Source organism: Aquarana catesbeiana, linkage group LG04, assembly GCF_042186555.1.
Source record: "Aquarana catesbeiana isolate 2022-GZ linkage group LG04, ASM4218655v1, whole genome shotgun sequence".
Classification (NCBI taxonomy): domain Eukaryota; kingdom Metazoa; phylum Chordata; class Amphibia; order Anura; family Ranidae; genus Aquarana; species Aquarana catesbeiana.
Genome location: NC_133327.1, coordinates 328,848,206 through 328,868,294, shown reverse-complemented (window position 1 = coordinate 328,868,294; position 20,089 = coordinate 328,848,206). Strand labels below are relative to the sequence as shown.

The window sequence follows — 20,089 nt, the reverse complement described above, 5'->3', positions numbered from 1 at the left end:
ACTTTCCTTGTTTCAGGAAATGAAAGCAGGAAATGTTTTTACTTATGCTGACTATGTGCTGTTGGCATTTAGTGATCCATTCAGTGATTTGTTCATTAATGGCATCTTTGAAGCTATTACCGCCCTTAAGAATAATATCACCTTTGATATTCCCTCTAATTGCCAAGAAAATGTGCAAAGTTACTTTACCAAGGGTGATTAAATAAGTGATTGCCTGAAAATCTCTGTGGTTGTGTTGAAACGTTTAAAACCATTTAATTGTCGAAATCTACAAATCTCTGCCTTAGGCCGGCCATACACTGTATCTCCGCCATTTCAGCAGGAACCGTTAATGGGCAGTCTGAATGTACCAAGTTGACCGATCAACTTGGGTACAACCAGCCTGACGGATCCTTTTGCGATTATCGTTAGCGGCTGCTATAGCAATAATCACTGTCTTCTTCCAACAGGGACAACTCCCCCCCAACCCCCCACCCCCCACGGGATAAGACAATAGCTGTTTCCCCTGTCGGCACTCTCTGTGCTGATGGGGTAATCGTGTGAATCTCTTTGCTGCAACCTGTGGTTGCAGCAAAGAAATTTGCACGGTCTATGAACTGTCTTAATCCCCTTTTTCTAAGAGCCCATGAATACTTTACCGCAGTGGGCTGTAACATAAATTTTTTTGTATTAGACAGCCCATTTATTTTGAATGGGCTGGTAATGCACCATATTCATTTTGAATAGACTGTTGTTAGCATTTAATTTTATTTATTTTATATATTACAGGTACTTATATAGCACCGTCAAGTTACGCAGCGCTTTACATATACATTGTACACTTACATCAGTTATGCCCTCAAGGAGCTTACAACCTAAGGTTCTTAACTCAGATTCATACATACACATACTAGGGCCAATTTAGACACTATCCAATTAACTTACCAGCATGTCTTTGGAGTGTGGGAGGAACCCCATGCAGGCATAGGAAGAACATGCAAACTCAGTTCGAAAAGTGCTGTGGTTGGGATTCAAATCAACAGCCCTAGTGCTGCTAGGAAGAAGTGCTAACTGCTGTTTTTTCTTTTCTTTTTATTGGAATAATGTCTTTTTGCATATGCATCTGTTGTTGCAGTATAAAACAGGTGCTTCACAGCACGCTGTAGATGTGCGTTAAGGTACAATTGAAAGGTAGCACACCCCAAAGCACATCTATAGTGCATTATCTTGAATTGTTATAACACAAGTTATTATGAATCTCACAATGCACGTATAATATGAGCAAGTGCTTTTCTCAAACTACGGATTTTCTTTTTCTATCTTATTCAGTTTTTTAAACCCTGTTACCTCTTATACGCAAAATGAGATTTCAGATACAGTGTGGTCCTGCTTTGCACTGCTTAGTAGTCCGCTGTGCTAGGCAGGTTTTTCATTCCATTTCCATCAATGCCCGCACTGCAGTATTCCGGCACAACTACAGGTGCTATGGAAATATATGGGAGAACTGCATTCTCCCATTAGAACCCAACTCCGGTCAAAAAATATTTTATTTTTTTAGATGTGTTTGGGTGGGTAAGGATTATAAGCTCTACTAAGGGTCCACACAGGCTTATCCGCTAGGCAGACTCCGCTTGCTCAGTGGGGGATCGATCCCCTGATCACCACTGAGCAGGCGGATAACAGGTCCGTCTCCGCTCAGGTAGAGCGGATGAAAACGGGCCACCTGTCCGTTTTCATCCAATCCCATTCGATCTGATCCGCCAGAGGGATGGAAAATGGGATCACCATCCTGGATTTCATGGACAGAATCAGATAGCAGCGAGTGTCAGCAGACATGTCACTGCTGACATCCTCAGCTCCATAGGAGTGAGTGGAGGCTCTGATCCGGTCAGCCTGAAAAAACTGACAGGCGGATCTGATCGGAAAGCTTGCCTGAAAGGGGCCTTACTCATTATTGCTGTATTTGTCCCTGTTTGGAAGATTTCTGCTCACTTTTTTCTATATTAAACTGTTGTAAGAAACAGAGAGTCATGAAGTTTTTACATGGTATCTCGTCTTGTTTCTTGCCCTGGTTTGGTGGTATATAATGACACTCTCCCTAACAAAAAATCTTTCTGCAACTAAAAAAGCACTCCTGCCATTTTTATAGTTTGTCCCAGCCTCTTGCTTTTACTGGACAACTTGGTCTGCATGTAAATATGGAAGAATATAGCAGAAATAATGTCTCTCAACCCAAGGAAAAAAAATGTGGCAGCTTACCAGTCCATAGATATGGTGGCTGCATTGGTTTTTATTTTTGGGGCTAGGAACATTTTCAGCAAGTACAGAAAATATTCATTGATCTTGCCAGAAATGCAGTGCCATTGTCGCTTCCTGTGAGCTAACCTGAAAGCACAAGGTTTTTCAATCATTTATATTTTTCCATTGGACTGTAGTGTGGAAGCAAGTACATTCAAGCAAAATGTAATGGCATGTGAAGTTGGATGTCATTTAGACATATTTTGTACCGTGCCAGCATGTGAAACAGAAGACTTTGTATGAACACTGAATTATGTTTTTTAAATGGATTTTTGTAAGATTGTAGTCATCAAAATATCAACCCAAAAATGAAGATTCATGTGTTTTTTTTTAAATAAACATATTGGGTAGGTCTAGAATTAATGGATTCATTTTATATATACATTTTATGTATTTCACAGGTACATTTCCTGATGCCCAGCTTCCATCAAAAAGGATTATTGGCCCCAAAAACTATGAATTTTTAAAATCCAAAAGAGAGGAATTCCAGGAGTATTTACAGGTATGCAATTTAAATAGTTTTTAATTTTACAAGAACTGAAACCTGTTAAATACATGTACAAACCTGTATGTGAATAGTACCATGCTTTTTCAGAACTTGCTCTTGACAGCTATTGTGCAGCTACTGTATTTCAGCAGTAAGGATGAGCTCAGGCTTGTTCGCAAACAGCACGTGCAGAGCCCGCTAGGAAGTTGGCACTGGGGAGCGCTAATCACAAGCAGTGAGACATTGTCCCGATGTGTGGCTGCAGAGATCAGGAAATGTCTCACTGCTTGTGATTAGCGCTCCCCAGCGGTGCGCTGCACGTGCTGTTTGCGAACACGCCTGAGCTCATCCTTATTCAGCACTTTTGTTGGTTGTTTTATGATCAGGGAAGAACCTTGGTGGTGCAATTTCCTTACATCTTGTTGGGTTACTGATATAAATGAAAAAATAAGCGGATGTCTCGGTAACAGGGACAACAAACTTTAATAAAAACTTGCAGATTTCCTAACACTTGTCGCTCAAGCCAAAACTAAAAACAAAGCTGTATTTCTACTAAATCAGAATGGTGCACCCTGCAATCAGCACCTTGTCTGTAGGCACTGTAGGTCAAACAAATTGGAAGCTCAGATACGTTTATTCATTTTAATAGGCTGTTTGTTTTCTCTCATTCCAGAAACTATTACAACATCCAGAGCTTAGTAACAGTCAATTGTTAGCAGATTTCCTGTCACCAAACAGCCTGGAAACACAGTTTCATGACAAGATCCTTCCAGATGTCAACCTTGGTAAATTGTATTCTTTGTGCAAAGAGAACTGTTTATTTTGGGAACAAAAAAGTGCAGAAAGCGATAATTTGTGTTGAAGAAAAGACAGCACATACATAATTTTCCATCTCTATTTATGTAGTTAAAACTGAATTGGCACTTACAGTATCTTGCCTAATAATTATATTCTATTATAATATTGTTCCTGATCTGACTATCTCTTGCAGGTAAAATGATCAAGTCTGTACCAGGAAAATTAATCAAAGAGGTAAATTAATATCTACTACTTATACACTTAACACATATACACTTAAAGTTACACTTTAAGTTGCTTAAAGTGACAGGACCGAAAGATTTGCCCCCTTAATGACCAGGCCATTTTTTGCGATGCGGCACTGCATCGCTTTAACTGACAATTGCACGGTCGTGCGACATTGTACCCAAACAAAATTTATGTCCTTTTTTCCCACAAATAGTTTTCTTTTGGTGGTATGTGATCACCACTGCGGGTTTTATTTTTTGCACTATAAACAAAAAAAGAGCGAAAATTTTGAAATAAAAACTATTTTTTACTTTTTCCTTTAATAAATATCCCCCCCAAAAAATGTTTTTCATCAGTTTAGGTAAATATGTATTCTTCTACATATTTTTGGTAAAAAAAATCGAAATAAACGTATATTGATTAGTTTGCGCAAAAGTTATAGCGTCTACAAAATAGGGGATATATGTACGGCATTTTTATTATACATTTTTGTTTTTTACTAGTAATGGTGGTGATTAGTGATTTTTATCGTGACTGCGACATTGCGGTGGACAGATCGGACACTTTTGACACTTTTTTGGGACCATTGACATACAGCGATCAGAGCTAAAAAAAAAGCCACTGATTACTGTGTAAAAGTCCCTGGCAGGGAAGGGGTTAACACTAGGGATCGATCAAGGAGTTAAGTGTGTTCCTTGGGAGGTGTTGCTAACTGTATGGGAGCTAGGCTGACTGGAGGAGAAAGATCGCTGTTCCTAATCACTAGGAACAGACGATCTCAGTCTCCTCCCCTGACAGAATGGGGATCTATTTGTTTTCAGAGACAGATCCCCGTTCTGCCTGTTTCTGGAGCGATCACGACTGCTGGTTGGCTCCTCCGCTTGCGAATTAGCACCCACAAATCGCCGTGTAAGCACCCGACGTACAATGACGGCAATTAGCGCAGTACAACTGCGGCGGGCGATCCGTAACAAGTTAAAGGGTAATTAAAATAAATATAGGGTAATTAAAAAAAATTAAAATAAATAACAAACATGTCATACTTGCCTACTTTGTGCAATGGTTTTGCGTGGAGCAGCCCTGATCCTTCTCTTTTCGGGTACCTTGCCCGCGATCCTGGCTCCTCCTCTTCAGCAAGTGCCCCCCAATAGCAAGTCGCTTTGTCTGGATGCACAGGTGTGTGCTCGCTCCTGAGCCCGGCTCTATGCGTCCATAAGATACACAGAGCTGTGGCTCCCCCACTCTCTCCTCACCGGCTTACTGGCTGTGGTTGACATCTGCTCCCTTTGCTATCTCAGCCAATGAGGAATGAGAGACCTGGAAGAAGTGAACTCACGTGCACATCGCTGGCTCAAGTGGGAGCTCAGGTGAGTATTTTAGTCTTTAAAACCACTTTTAAGGAAATGTGTACTGTAATAAATATAGAGGCTGCTATTGTTGGCCTCTCATTCTGAAAATGCTGTTTGCGTGGCCTTCAATGCTGAGCCACTGGTTGCAATAAATATATTGACCGGGAGCAAGTATGCAGATCAATTCTGACTCTACTTTCTTGTTTTTAACCACTAGTGTAGAAAGTAATGAAACCTGAAAGATTCAAGCAGCTAGCATTTTTAGGAGAAGGTCGGCATGAGCAGCTCCATTTTTATATATATTTTTACCAGTACAAGATTACTTTATTTTCTCCCTGTACTAAATTGTGTTCTTGTCTGCAGAAAGGACAACACCTGGAACTCTTTATTATGAACTTCATCGACTCATGTGAATCTCCAAAACCCAAACCAAGCAGAACAGAGCTGACTATACTCAGCCCCACTTCAGAAAATAATAAAAAGGTGAGCAGCAAGACCCCCACAATGTCTCTACCACGCTATGTGCTAGTTTGAATGTATTTTCATTAGCGTTATCCTGGTTATTACTATACATTGCCAGTGATTTTCATGGAAAAGGTATTTAGGCCCATGATATCCATTTTTAAGTTATTGTGTTGTGCTGAAAGATGTGTACACTGTTTGCATAGTTTTTGAATTGCCCCATTCTCATAGATGTATTTGCCCAAGGTTGTTTTCCCTATTTTTAAATGATATTTTCAATAAGTGTTGCAGAGTTTTTTTTTTTAATAAACTAATATTAGTAGTAAAGTACTAGTAGTGGTGGGACCCTCACTGTATATATCTTATTGGGCACCATCCCTACCATGAAAGTAACTAGAAGTTGTCCCCTTTCGCATCTAGCAAGGAGGTAGGAGGGGGCAGAGAGATAAAATGGTACTTTAAATGTGCCATCATAGAGAATACAGTCAATATAAATGTAAAACATAAGTCTTTATTAACAATGTTTAAAACACAATAAAATACTAAATATCCTGTGCCATGTTCCCATATCCTCAAACATATATACAGTGAGAAAAAAAAAAGTATTTGATCCCCTGCTGATTTTGTACATTTGTCCACTGACAAAAAAATGATCAGTCTATAATTTTAATGGTAGGCTTATTTTAACAGTGAGAGATGGAATAACAACAAAAATATCCAGAAAAACGCATTTCAAAAAAGTTATACATTGATTTGCATTTTAATAAGTAAAATAAGTATTTGATCCCCTATCAATCAGCAAGATTTCTGGCTCTCTTAAAGGGAGTGCTCCTAATCTCAGCTTGTTACCTGTATAAAAGACACCTGTTCACAGAAGCAATCAATCAGATTCCAATCTCTCCACCATGGCTAAGACCAAAGAGTTGCCCAAGGATGTCGGGGACAAGATTGTAGACCTACACAAGACTGGAATGGACTACAAAACCCTCGCCAAGCAGCTTGGTGAGAGAGTGACAACAGTTGGTGCGATTATTCACAAATGGAAGAAACACAAAATAACTGTCAATCTCTCTCGGTCTGGTGTTCCAAGCAAAATCTCACCTTGTGGAGTTTCAATGATAATGAGAAAGGTGAGGAATCAGCCCAGAACTACACAGGAGAATCTTGTCAATGATCTCGAAGCAGCTGGGACCATAGTCCCCAAGAAAACAATTGGTATCACACTACACTGTGAAAAAACTAAAACCTGCAGCGCCCGCAAGATCCCCCTGCTCAAGAAAGCACATGTATAGGCCGTCTGAAGTTTGCTAATGAACATCTGAACGATTCAGAGGAGAACTGGGTGAAAGTGTTGTGGTCAGATGAGACCAAAATCGAGCTCTTTGGCATTAATTCAACTCGCCGTGTTTGGAGGAGGAGGAATGCTGCCTATGACCCCAAGAACACCATCCCTACTGTCAAACATTGAGGTGGAAACATTATGCTTTGGGGGTGTTTTTCTGCTAAGGGGACAGGACAACTTCATTGCATCAAAGGGACGATGGACGGGGCCTTGTACCATCAAATCTTGGGTGAGAACCTCCTTCTCTCAGCCAGGACATTGAAAATGGGTCGTGGATTGGTATTCCAGCATGAGAATGACCCAAAACATATGGCCAAGGCAACAGAGGAGTGGCTCAAGAAGAGGCACATTAAGGTCCTGAAGTAGCCTAGCCAGTCTCCAGACCTTAATCCCATAGAAAATATGTGGAGGGAGCAGAAGTTTCGAGTTACCAAACATCAGCCTTTGAAACCTTAATGACTTAGAGAGGATCTGCAAAGAGGAGTGGGACAAAATCCCTCCTGAGATATGTGCAAACCTGGTGGCCAACTAGAAGGCAAGTCTGACCACTCTGATTGCCAACAAGGGTTTTGCCACCGAGTACTAAGTCATGTTTTAATTGACGGCGCTATATGGGTACCTTAAATAATAATATAATAGATGAGCATTTTAATGAGACACAATGTTCAGGGATAGGGACAATTGTAGACACTCACTCAGGTTAAACTGGATGGGCTGGTGTCTTTATTCAACCTTACTAACTATGTAACTATGTTTTACAAGGGGTCAAATACTTATTTCACTTATTAAAATGCAAATCAATTTATAACTTTTTTTGAAATGCGTTTTCCTTGATATTTTTTTTCTGTCTCTCACTGTAAAAATAAACCTTCCATTAAAATTATAGACTGATCATTTCTTTGTCAGTGGGCAAATGTACAAAATCAGCAGGGGGTCGAATACTTTTTTCCCTCAATGTATATAATGTATGGCAGAAAATGGATTGACACATTTCACGAAAAAGGCACTTCCTCAGGATCCATGCCTCTTGACAATATGTTTGTTTATCTATGAAAATAATTAATGGCATACATTCAATTCCAGACAGAAAATTGAGCAAATTAATCTGTCACGGTTTGGACTGAATTTTTGCCATACAATGAATTTAGATAAATTTGAAGCGGCAAAGGATGTGACCAAGGGCTCATGCTTTTCAGCATTGGAGAGAATTCACCCCTATCTCAGAGGGGCGATCTTGAATTTATTCTTTAAAGGGAATGTAGATGGATTTGTGTATTGTAGCTATGAGGCGAAGGGGGACATTTTCTAATATTTGTAATACATTAGGAAAAGGTATAAAACTTTGCATGTCCCTGGGACACTGCCTTCTTGGATTAATTATCATGAACTAGAAAGCTAAATCAATGTGTATAGATTACTAATTAAATACACCTTCAAAACTATGGGCACAAATAAAAGGGAGACTTTTAATACAAGTCTCACACCACCTAGATACGTACTAGAAAATGATCATCCTTTGAAACTGTATGCACAAACAAGAAGAATGCTTATAGAAAAAGCTGCAAAGGGTCCAGAAGTCACTTTGTAGAAGCTAGAGAGTTCATTAGCTGAGAGCGAGTGAAGGTGCCTTAAAAAAAGTAACCTTTCCAAAATATGCAAATTGCAAAATAGATAAATGTGTTATTGCTGCAGTACACCTTTTTAGGCGGAGTAGGTTTTCAGAGTGCTGTATTAAATATAATATTATCTGTTTCTTAGCTTTTTAACGATTTATACAACAATAATGCCAACCGATCTGACAATACAGAAAGGAAGCATAACCAAAATTGTTTCATGGAAGTGATGACTGTGGAAGGGGTTTATGATTATCTTATGTACATAGGTAAGTCAAAAGATACAATAAACTATTTCTTCTTTCTGTGCTTGAATTAGTTATACTAACTTTTGCTCCAAATGTGTTTGTGTACAGTATCCAGATTTTCCTTGAATCAGGTGAAGTATCAAGGCTTTACTTTGAAGTCATGTGCAAGGGAAATAACAAAAAAAGGGATTTTTGTTGGCACATGATTGTGTTTTCAAAGTAGATCATCCTTTAGTAAATCATGTAATTAGAAGCTGTGTGTAGTCAGTAATTTCCTCCACCTAAAAGAACTTTTTAGGAAGGAAAAAATCTTAGGCTTAATGATATTCTGCTCATGTAAGCTGCACCATGAATCGTGGTGTACTGCATATTTGCTCTTTTCCTATTGCAGAAAAAAAATGCTCAAGTGTTATCTAGTTGTTGGTTGTTATCACAGGTTACCCATATACAGTATCTCACAAAAGTGAGTACTCCCCTCACATTTTTGTAAATGTTTTTTATTATATCTTTTCATGTGACAACACTAAAGAAATTTCACTTTGCTACAATGTAAAGTAGTGAGTGTACAGCTTGTATAACAGTGTAAATTTGCTTTCCCCTCAAAATAACTTAACACATGGCCATTAATGTCTAAACTCCTGGCAACAAAAGCGAGCACACCACTAAGTGAAAATGTCCAAATTGGGCTCAATTAGCCATTTTCCCCGGTGTCACGTGACTCGTTAGTGTTACAAGGTCCCAGGTGTGAATGGGGAGCAGGTGTGTTAAATTTGGTGTTATCGCTCTCACTCTCTCATACTGGTCACTGGAAGTTCAACATGGCACCTCATGGCAAAGAACTCTCTGAGGATCTGTGTGACAAACCCCTGTCCTCCACAGGTCTGTGTCTGCCGTAAATGCTTCCTCTGTCCAGAACCAGCACTATACAAGACCCCTTAGCTTACCCAGTCACCAGCCGTAACACAGTGTTGGGTGAACAATAACATCAAACTCCTTTATTCAAGCACACGTTACCACAGATATACAACTCAGAGACAACCCCCCACCCTTGGATTCAGGGCGGGGTAAACTGTCCAATCACAATAGACCAGGTCAGGTGTATTCAAATTTATCATCAGTAAACAGTCTTATCAGCAGGGAGAGCTGTTGGAGGATTTCGCCCCCAAAAATCTCACAGCTAATCTACATACACATCCCATAATATCCAATGCAGACAGACACAATAGAACTTTGGAATACAACCCCACCCCAAACGATCACAACAAAGAGTCCACAACAGCATCAGACAACACACAATATAGACATGTATACAACATTCCAGTGTGGCTGTACAATGTGTCTAAATAGCACAGATCATAGTGGGGTTCTCAGTCACCCTGTGCTCCTAATGGACGCAGGATGATTTACACGTAAGAGGGGCCAGGGGAGCTGATCACGGAGTCTCCAGAGCTCTCCTGGTTAGGCTGAGTTCCACAAACCACCCACCCAAAGTGACTCCTGTCACAATCTGAAAAAAAGAATTGTTCCACTATATAAAGATGGCCTAGGCTATAAGAAGATTGCCAAGACCCTGAAACTGAGCTGCAGTACGGTGGCCAAGACCATACGGCAGTTTAACAGGACGGGTTTCACTCAGAATAGGCCTCGCCATGGTCAACCAAAGAAGTTGAGTGCACGTGCTCAGCGTCAAATCCAGAGGTTGTTTTTGGGAAATAGACGTATAAGTGCTGCCAGCATTGCTGCAGAGGTTGAAGGAGTGGTGGGAGGTCAGCCTGTCAGTTCTCAGACCATACGCCGCACACTGCATCAAATTGGTCTGCATGACTGTTGTCCCAGAAGGAAGCCTCTTCTAAAGATGATGCACAAGAAGCCTGCAAACAGTTTGCTGAAGACAAGCAGACTAAGGACATGGATTACTGGAACCATGTCCTGTGGTCTGCTGAAACCAAGATAAACTTATTTGGTTCAGATGGTGTCAAGCGTGTGTGGCGGCAACCAGGTGAGGAGTACAAAGAGAAGTGTTTCTTGCTTATAGTCAAGCATGCTGGTGGGAGTGTCATGGTCTGGGGCTGCATGAGTGCTGCCGGCACTGGGGAGCTACAGTTCATTGAGGGAACCATGAATACCAGCATGTACTGTGACATACTGAAACAGTGCATGATCCCCTTCCTTTGGAGACTGGGCCGCAGTGCAGTATTCCAACATAACGACCCCAAACACTCCAAGACGACCACTGCCCTGCTAAAGAAGCCGAGGGTAAAGGTGATGGACTGGCCAAGCATGTCTCCAGACCTAAACCCTATTGAGCATCTGTGGGGTATCTTCTCACAGAAGGTGGAAGTGCGCAAGGTTTCTAACATCCACCAGGTCCGTAATGTCATCATAGAGGAGTGGAAGACTCCAGTGGCAACCTGTGAAGCTCTGGTGAACTCCATGCCCAAGAGGGTTAAGGCAGTGCTGGAAAATAATGGTGGCCACACAAAATATTGATACTTTGGGCCCAATTTGGATATTTTCACTTAGGGGTGTACTCACTTTTGTTGGCAGTGGTTTAGACATTAATGGCTGTGTGTTGAGTTATTTTGAGGGGACAGCAAATTTACACTGTTATACAAGCTGTGCACTCACTACTTTACATTGTATCAAAGTGTCATTTCTTCAGTGTTGTCACATGAAAAGATATAATAAAATATTTACAAGAATGTGAGGGGTGTACTCACTTTTGTGAGATACTGTACATTTTCTGTAGTCCTAACTCTAAATTTTGAGAGCCTCCACAATGGAAGCACATGCATTATAATGGATAGGCAGAGGGCAGGTGAGCCTGGAAGGAGTCCACCCCCTCCTTAAAGGCACAGTGGACAGCAAAGGTTACAAAAATGTGTGGGGTGTACTCATATATATAGTGCTGTGCAAAAGTTTTAGGCAGGTGTGATGAAATACTGTTAAAATGGGAGTTAACTCCCATGCATGAATTGTACCTATAGGTAAGCCTATAAGAAGGCTTACCTATAGGTACTGTAAGTATCTCCTAAACATGCAGGGTTGCGGGCAGTTCCCTCAGAGTGCTGTGCCGTAAACGGCTGCTCCTGCATGCATGCATGCGTGGGAGCGACTTTATCATGGCTCCGGCCACTCACACAGCCAGAGTCCGCGAACCCGGAAGGAAGACCCGGTGAAGATGGAAGCCGTGTAGCTCGCCACGAGAGGGCTTTGTTCTAACGTAAGTTTCAAACAATGTGCTAGTATGTGATGCATACTAGCATATTAAAACGTTGCAGGTTAAAAGAAAAATCACCAGCGGTTTACTACCGCTTTAAAGTGGTGTTCCACCCAAAAAAAAAAAAAAAAAAATTCATGAATGTGCCTAAAAAAAAATAAAAAAAAAAACATTTGGAAAATTTTTTTTTTTAAACTTACCTCTAAATGGCTGTTGCTAGGGAGTCCCTCATAGTCTGCCTCCTTCAGTGCCTGGGCTCTTGACATCACTTCCCCTCGGTGCAGGAAGGGCTCAGCTCTGCCCCCTCCCTCTTGTCAATCATCTGGGACACGTGACAGGTCCCAGATGATTGTGCAGCCAATCGCGGCGCTGCTCGTGCATGCGCAGTGGGTGCCCGGCTGTGAAGCCACAGCCGGGCACCCACAGTTACAATGCCGGCGCCGCCGAATGGAGCGGGAGAAGAGCAGGGCTTTGATCTCCCGCATCGCTGGACCCTGGGACAGGTAAGTGTCCGATTATTAAAAGTCAGCAGTTGCAGTATTTGTAGCTGCTGACTTTTAATTTTTTTTTTTTTTTTTATAATGGGAACACCACTTTAAGTAAGACTGCTTACAACAATACATATTTAATTGTTTACTTTATATTATATTATTATAAAAATAAACAAATAAAAACAACTAAATCAAATCATTATTTGGTGTGACTTTCCTTTGGTTTTAAACCAGCATCAATTCTTACACTTGCACAAAGTCAGGGATTTTGCCGAATTAAAGTCAGGCGTATGTTCAATCATTCATATCAAGCAGGTGCTAATGATCATCAGTTCCCTATGATCAGTTTCCTATGTTATGTAGGTTGAAACACAGTCACTAACTTAAAAGAAACAGCTGTGTAGCAGGTTAAAAACTGGGTGGGGAACAGCCCAACTCTGCTACTAAGGTGAGGTTGTGGAAGGCCGTTTCATGTAGCAGGTCATACACCATGGGAAAACTGAGCACAGCAACAAGACACAAGGTAGTTATACTGCATCAGCAAGGTCTCTCCCAAGCAAAGCTTTCAAAGCAGACTGGGGTTTCAAGATGTGCAAAGAAACTGGCAATGTGGAGGACGGTAGATGCAGTGGTCGGCCAAGATGAAAGAGACATCATGCTTCCTTCCCTTCAACTTTGAAAAATTTCCAGTAGTGCCGTCAGCACAGAACTGGCAGATACCAGTGGGACCCAAGTACACCCATCCAATGTCTGGAGAAGTCTGGCAAGAACTGGTCTTCATGAAAGTATTGTGGCCAAAAAGCCATACCTCTGATGTGGAAACAAGGCTAAGCAATTCAACTGTGCATGAAAACCTAGGAACTGGGATGCAGAATATGGCAGCAGGTGTTCTGGACCGATAAGCCAAAATTTTAAATATTTGGCTGTAGCAGGAGGCAGTTTGCAAAGGGCTGGAGAGCGTTACAATGAGTGTCTGCAGGCAACAGTGAAGCATGGTGTAGGTTCCTTGCAGGTTTCGAGCTGCATTTCTGCAAATGGAGTTGGAGATTTGGTGAGGATCAATGGTGTCCTCAATCCTGAGAAAATACAGGCAGATACTTATCCATCATGCCATACCATCAGGGAGGCTTGTGATTGGCCCCAAATTTATTCTGCAGCAGAACAACAACCCCAATCATGCAGCCAATGTCATTAAGAACTATCTTCAGTGTAAAGAAGAATGAGTCATGGAAGTGATGGTTTGGCCCCCACAGAGCCCTGATCCCAACATCATTGAGTCTGTTTGGGATTACATTAAGAGACAGACGAGTTTCAGGCAGCCCCCATCCACAGGAGATCTGTGGTTAGTTCTCCAAAAACTGTGTACCTAGAAGAATTGATGCTGTTTTGAAGGCAAAGGGTGGTCCCACCAAATATTGATTTGATTTGAATTCCTCTCCTGTTCATTTACTTAGTTTCGTTAATTAATAAAAATAAACTATTATGACTTCTATTCTCTTAACTTATGTTTTTGAACACCTGCTTAAAACTTTTGCACAATACTGTGTGTGTGTGTGTGTGTGTGTGTATATATATATATATATATATATATATATATATATATTTATATACATACTGTAGTTTGATTTGTATATACTGTAGTTTGATTTGTTACCTACTTTCCCCACTTTAAATGTATAGGGAATTAGCCTCTTCCCTGGGGCTTTCTAAAGGCTTAGTCCACTTTTCTGACGATTTTCATGTTCCACCCATATTTTGGGTGTTAAAGGAAGCATGGTCATATTCCCCAACCTCCCATTCTCAGACTGCCCCCCACCCCTGTGTACATGAATCGCGGGGTACTTCTCCCTGCAGCCTTCTGTTTTTGTTTGAATTTGTCAAGACTGTGGGTGGCTCCACTTGCACAAGCATCAGTGAATGAACAGACTACAAGTCCCATCTCCCACTGGGTCAGAAAGACTTGGATCCTAAGGCTGGATTCACACCTATGCATTTTTAGTGCTTTTTGCATTTTGCAGATTTGCACTACAGTCCATTCACCATGGTTTCCTATGGAACACTTTCTGTTGTGCAAATCTGCAAACTGCAAAAAGCACTAAAAATGCATAGGTGTGAATCCAGCCTAATTGGGCAAAAGTGTGGTGACATCATTGATTGTGACCTGCAGCTCCATAATGGTAGGTTTGTACCTCTATGTGGACCTAGGGCTGGGATGTAAACAGAAGCCTGTGCATAGCATCCACAATGCATTGGTTGTGATTGCAGTGCTCTGCGTGCCATTTATTAAATGCACATTGTTTTGTTTCATTAATGTGGGTGCGTCTATTAAAATTTTGTAAAAGGTTGACTATGCCTTTAAAGAAGTTTTGGAGGCTGATGCATTTGACAGTATGGAATTACACTTACAGTACAAAAAACATGAAAACCTCTATTAACAAGGTAAAAAGGTTGAGAAACACTGATCTAAGGATTTGGAGGAGACATTTTGCTGAAATTACATACAGAAGAACAGATGACACTGGAACGGATGGGACTTGGAGTTTTTACCTTCATCTGACCATCCAGTTGATTATGCTTGATTGCCAAAACACGAGAGTGTGAGGCATAGTGAGTCGGTGAGTGTTGAATTCAGAGGGAGAGGAATCACTGGCACTGTGTGAACTGGTGGACATTTTAGAAAATCGCACACTTTTTCACGGTGTTCTCTATATGGACTCTTAATGGATGAAATGCTGATATTTTTTTTTGTTTATTATTTTTTTCCTATTTTTCTCACTTATGATGCAATTTTGATTTGTGACATGTTTACAGATTGTTATGTGTATGGTACACTCAATTATCATGCAATATAATTATAGTACTATAGCACCAAGGGTCTAGTATTATGAACACTAGATGGTGTCATTACTGATATTAGCGCCACTTATATTGATTTGCATAAATTTTTTGATTTTTGTAAGTTAATAGAGGTTTTCAGTTTTCATATTTAAAGTGGCTGCTTTGGACAAATTTCACGGAGTCACATATACTCCAAAATCGCACATATTTCTTACACAGGGGTGAAACACTGGGGACTCAAGGAGGGCATAGATTTCTTGAGTTTCACTTTTTACAGTACAAAAAACATGATAGCACTGGCTGCTCAATAGAAGTCTTTTGCCAGTGTGTGGGATTATCACACTAACAATAAGTCATGTCCATTTACATATGTATATTTTAATATGTTTTTACACTCCATGGAAAACAAAGTATGTATGGGTAATTACAGAAATACTGCTAAAGTATAGGATTGCTAATCTCTAATCTGTATGGTTTGCTAACAGGTCGGGTTGTTTTCCACATCCCTGATTGGTTTCATCACCTATTAATGGGAGTAAGAATCCTGATGAAAAACACACTTGAAACCTACACAGACCACTACTTGAAATGTAAACTAGAACAACTTAGTCAAGAGCATCGGCTAGTGTCACTGATTACACTTCTTAGAGGTATGTACCACACTTTACAGTAGACACGGGAAATACAGATCAATTTCAAAATTACCTTATTTTTTTTCGTAAAATGGTATATTTTCTTAATTTAACCACTTCTGTATCGGACACTGTTACCTTCCTGCCCAGGCCAATTTTCAACTTTCATAGCTGTCACAATTTGAATGACAATTGCGCAGTCATGCAACACTTTACCCGTATGAAATTGTTATCATTTTTTCACACAAATAGAGCTTTATTTTGGTGGTATTCACTGACAGTTTTTTATTTTTTTTTTATACATTTTGATAAATAAATGACAAAAGACTGAAAATTTTGAAAAAAAAAACAATTTTTCTTAGTTTGTTAAAACATTTTGCAAATAAATAATCTTTCTTCAGAAATTTAGACCAAACGTATACTGCTACATTTCTTTGCTAAGAATAACCCAAATCAGTGTATATTATTTAGTCTGTAGGAAAGTTATAAAGTCCACAAACTATGGTATATATCTGAAAATTGGTCAATCCTGATGTACAGATGGCCTATTTAATTTATTGGGGCCCAGGACTGCACAGATATCTCCCAAATGACCCAATTGTTTTGGAAAATGAATAAATAAAAAAAAGTTTGTTTTTTTTTCACAATTTTTAAAAATGGTTTACATACTGTCACCAGCGCAGTACAGTGTCATCATATAACTGGTGTGGCGGTGATCAGGGACACTGATTGGTGACAGTATGTAAAATTAAATGTTTTTTTCAATGTTTTTTGCTTTTTTTAATTGATTTATTTATTTACATACAGTGACCAGAGCAATACACTGTTGCCATAGCAACACTGTACTACTCTGGGGAAGTGATCAGGATTTTTTATTTTTTTTTTTACACACTATTATTGCATATAACTGAATTAAGCAACCATTTTTTTCTGAATGAAAACTATTCATTTAGTGTACTATTGTGATTAGCTGTGATTGGCCACAACTAATCACATGGTACAGGTGAGCTGTGATTGGCCCTGTCTGTACCATATGATCACTGTGACCAATCACAGAGCTTATTACAATAGTATACATGAATAGCATGTAACAAAGCCATTTATTGTTTATAATCGTCTTGTAATCCGGTGTGATTGGCCATAGCGATTACACGGTACTGGCAGAGGGGGCCGGTACAATGATCTGTCATTGGCTGTGTCCAGTGAACACAGTGGGTGACAGATCGCACCAGAGCATGGCCGGATCCTCGGAGGACCTTCAAATGACATTCTCCCAGGATAATGGTGCTCCCGCCTGGCTGTCATATTACAATATGCCAGGCAAGAAGGGGTTAAACATATGATATGTTTTCTATTGTGAATAAAATTTGGGTTTAGAAGATTTGATGTGTTTCTAATGTTTTAACATTTAAATCACATCTAACCCTGGCTTTCCCCTTCACCTAGAATCATCAGGAGCATTCTGGTAAATATTAACTATCTAAAAAAAAATAAAAACTATACACATAATATTCTGACAGATATCAGCTCAAACATCTTAGTTTATATTATTCTAATTGCCTTGTCATATTCAGAAACCTTTTCATTAAATTTCTTTCTGGTGTGTGGCCATCATGTTTTCTAATAGTTGATTTATTTCATGTTACCATGTCATTTGTCTTGGATTTGAGAATAGCAATTAGAGTCATATGCAGCATAGAACATTTTTCAATCTTCCTACTTATTTTTAGATGCTGTGTTTTGTGAAAGTGCGGAGCCACGAACAGCAGCAGCTAAGCAAAAGCGGGCTAAACAAACTTTTGATGAAATGATGAGCTACATTCCAGGTTTGCGTTGTTATGTGATCAGATTATGTTTGTTTTTTGTTTATGTTGTTGTTTTGTTTTGTTTTTTTACAGCTTTTGCTTCAAAAGTGAAGAAAATAATAAAATTTTCTGTCATTCTCAATAATACATTTACTTACTCTGTGCTCTTTCAGTAATCATTATCTTGCTCTAACCCCTTAATGCACATCAGTTGAGCCTATTTTGTCGTTCGTGGTTTCTCCAAAATAGCATATTATAAGTTTTTATTCTATTTTGTGTTATCGGACTTGTCAATTGTAAAGCTGCTATAAAAAACGAATTTTCCAGCTTGCACAACATAGAAGTTGGGCTTTCTTTCTAGTTCATTGAGTGGCACAGGAAATATTATACTGGTAGGATATGCTGCCTACGAGACAAAAAAGAAATGTAGGCATGCCATGCTAGTGTCCTGGGGGAAAGAGAAATGTCTAGCCTTTTCATTAGCATTTTTTTTCTTCAAACATTGCAGCTTGAGCTGTTCTCTATATAGGTGCTATGTAGATCTGACTTTCCTTAGCCAGATTTTGGTGTGAAGTATCCAGACCCTGCTGGACTGGACTGGGGCTAAACTGGAATGTGACCTTCGGGCATAGGGTTCTGCTTGTGGAGCTTTTTTTCAGACGTCACTTACTGGTACAGTAAACAGTAGTTGCGGAGCGCTTTCCAGGTCTATCGGCGTGGCATTGCTTCAACGCTTGCTCTATCTCTGATGAATCCCTTTGACTAGGCCGTTCAGGCTGAAAATCAGTAGCTACCTCATTAATTAAACTGTTGAGTTCTTTAAAAGTTCCCACTTTCCCCATGTAAAGGTTTATCGCTGAGGAATTCATTATTGACACCATCCTCATGGTGAAGTCATGTATGCACATGCTATTTCCAGCCATTCAGCATTGGGAGCATCATCTTGCTGCTGTTTCTACTTGTAAGAGCCACATACACCTCCTATCCTTGGTCCATTCCTTCTAACTGCCCATAGAGGCCTGGTCACCTACAGCTACCTTACCCTTAACCTGCTTCCAAGTAGTTGGGGTTGTGACTACCTGAGCTTGTCTGCCTCGTGGTGCAACTTGTTTAATTCTAGACATTGGGGGCCAGTCCCCACTGTACTGGGAGCCTTTAGCTCACAATCCACTAACGGCTCAAGTGCTACCTGCTGCGTGCCTACTGATGTGACTTGCTGCCAGCTCTGATTGTTTTCTCTTTGCTAGAGTGTATGCCATGTCCATAAGGTGTGACTGCCTCCTTTGCTGTATCCAGGGAGTATTTCAACTTCAGTCATGCAGAATTTTGTCCTCTAGTTAGAACAGATGCTTTTTGGTCACAAGCTTGCTGGTTCCCATGTCTTCCCCTGCAGATTTTTTTAACTAATCGACCCATTGGCTTAGGTGGCCTCCATATTATCATCTGCCAAGACTCTGTCTGGTGCCGAGTCACTCCAGGCCTTGAAGCACAAGTCTGCCTCTAAGGAGTCAGTTTTTTGCCATCATTCACAGATTGAAAGCAGCCATTTCAGCGTTTATTGATGAGGTACACGTTTCTCTTAACCGCTTCAGTCACGGAAGATTTTACCCCCTTCCAGACCAGAGCACTTTTTACAATTTGGCACTGGCATTTTTTTTTACTAGTAATGGCAGCGATCTATAATTTTTAGCAGTACTGCGACATTGCGGCGGACAAACCGGACACTTTTGACACATTTTTGGGGCCATTGACATTTATACAGCAATCAGTGCTAAAAAAATGCACTGATTACTGTGTAAATGTCACTGGTAGGGAAGGGGTTAACACTAGGGGGCGATCAAGGGGTTAAATGTGTTCCCTAGTTAGTGTTTCTAACTGTATGGGAATAGGACTGACTGGGGAGGAGACATATCGTTGTTCCTACTTAGTAGGAACACACAATATGTCTCCTCTCCCCTGAGAGAACAGGGATTTGTGTGTTTACACACACAAATCCCCGTGCTGGTTCTTTTGCCTGCATCGGGTCCGCCGCCATGCCGCGCGCCACCTGCGGCTCTTAAATGGAACAACGTACCCATACGTTTTGCGCAGCCGTGCCAGCCTGCCGACGTATATTGGCGTGAGCCGGTCTGCAAGTGGTTAACCTTGAGGATGAGCCTGAACCCACTTTCAGTGCTGTCCCCAGTCTACGATCCTTTAGAGCTTCTTTTTTTTTTTTTTTTTTTTTTGTTAATCCACTTCAGCGAAAGTTTTCCGAGAGACATTATTTCAACTTTATGTGTCAAACTTTATCTCTTCT

The 20,089-nt window shown here is 40.4% G+C and overlaps 1 protein-coding gene across 2 annotated transcripts in view; it reads left to right on the top strand.

The window, feature by feature from the left end:
- SNX14 (sorting nexin 14) overlaps window positions 1-20,089 on the top strand; it is a 135,430-nt gene that overhangs the window by 88,609 nt on the left and 26,732 nt on the right. For both annotated transcript variants that reach the window (XM_073626895.1, XM_073626894.1), the window contains 7 exons: window positions 2,679-2,779; window positions 3,438-3,549; window positions 3,756-3,796; window positions 5,503-5,622; window positions 8,702-8,825; window positions 15,839-16,003; window positions 17,716-17,811. In XM_073626895.1, the coding sequence (XP_073482996.1) occupies window positions 2,679-2,779; window positions 3,438-3,549; window positions 3,756-3,796; window positions 5,503-5,622; window positions 8,702-8,825; window positions 15,839-16,003; window positions 17,716-17,811 (759 nt within the window). The remainder of the gene's footprint in view (window positions 1-2,678; window positions 2,780-3,437; window positions 3,550-3,755; window positions 3,797-5,502; window positions 5,623-8,701; window positions 8,826-15,838; window positions 16,004-17,715; window positions 17,812-20,089) is intronic.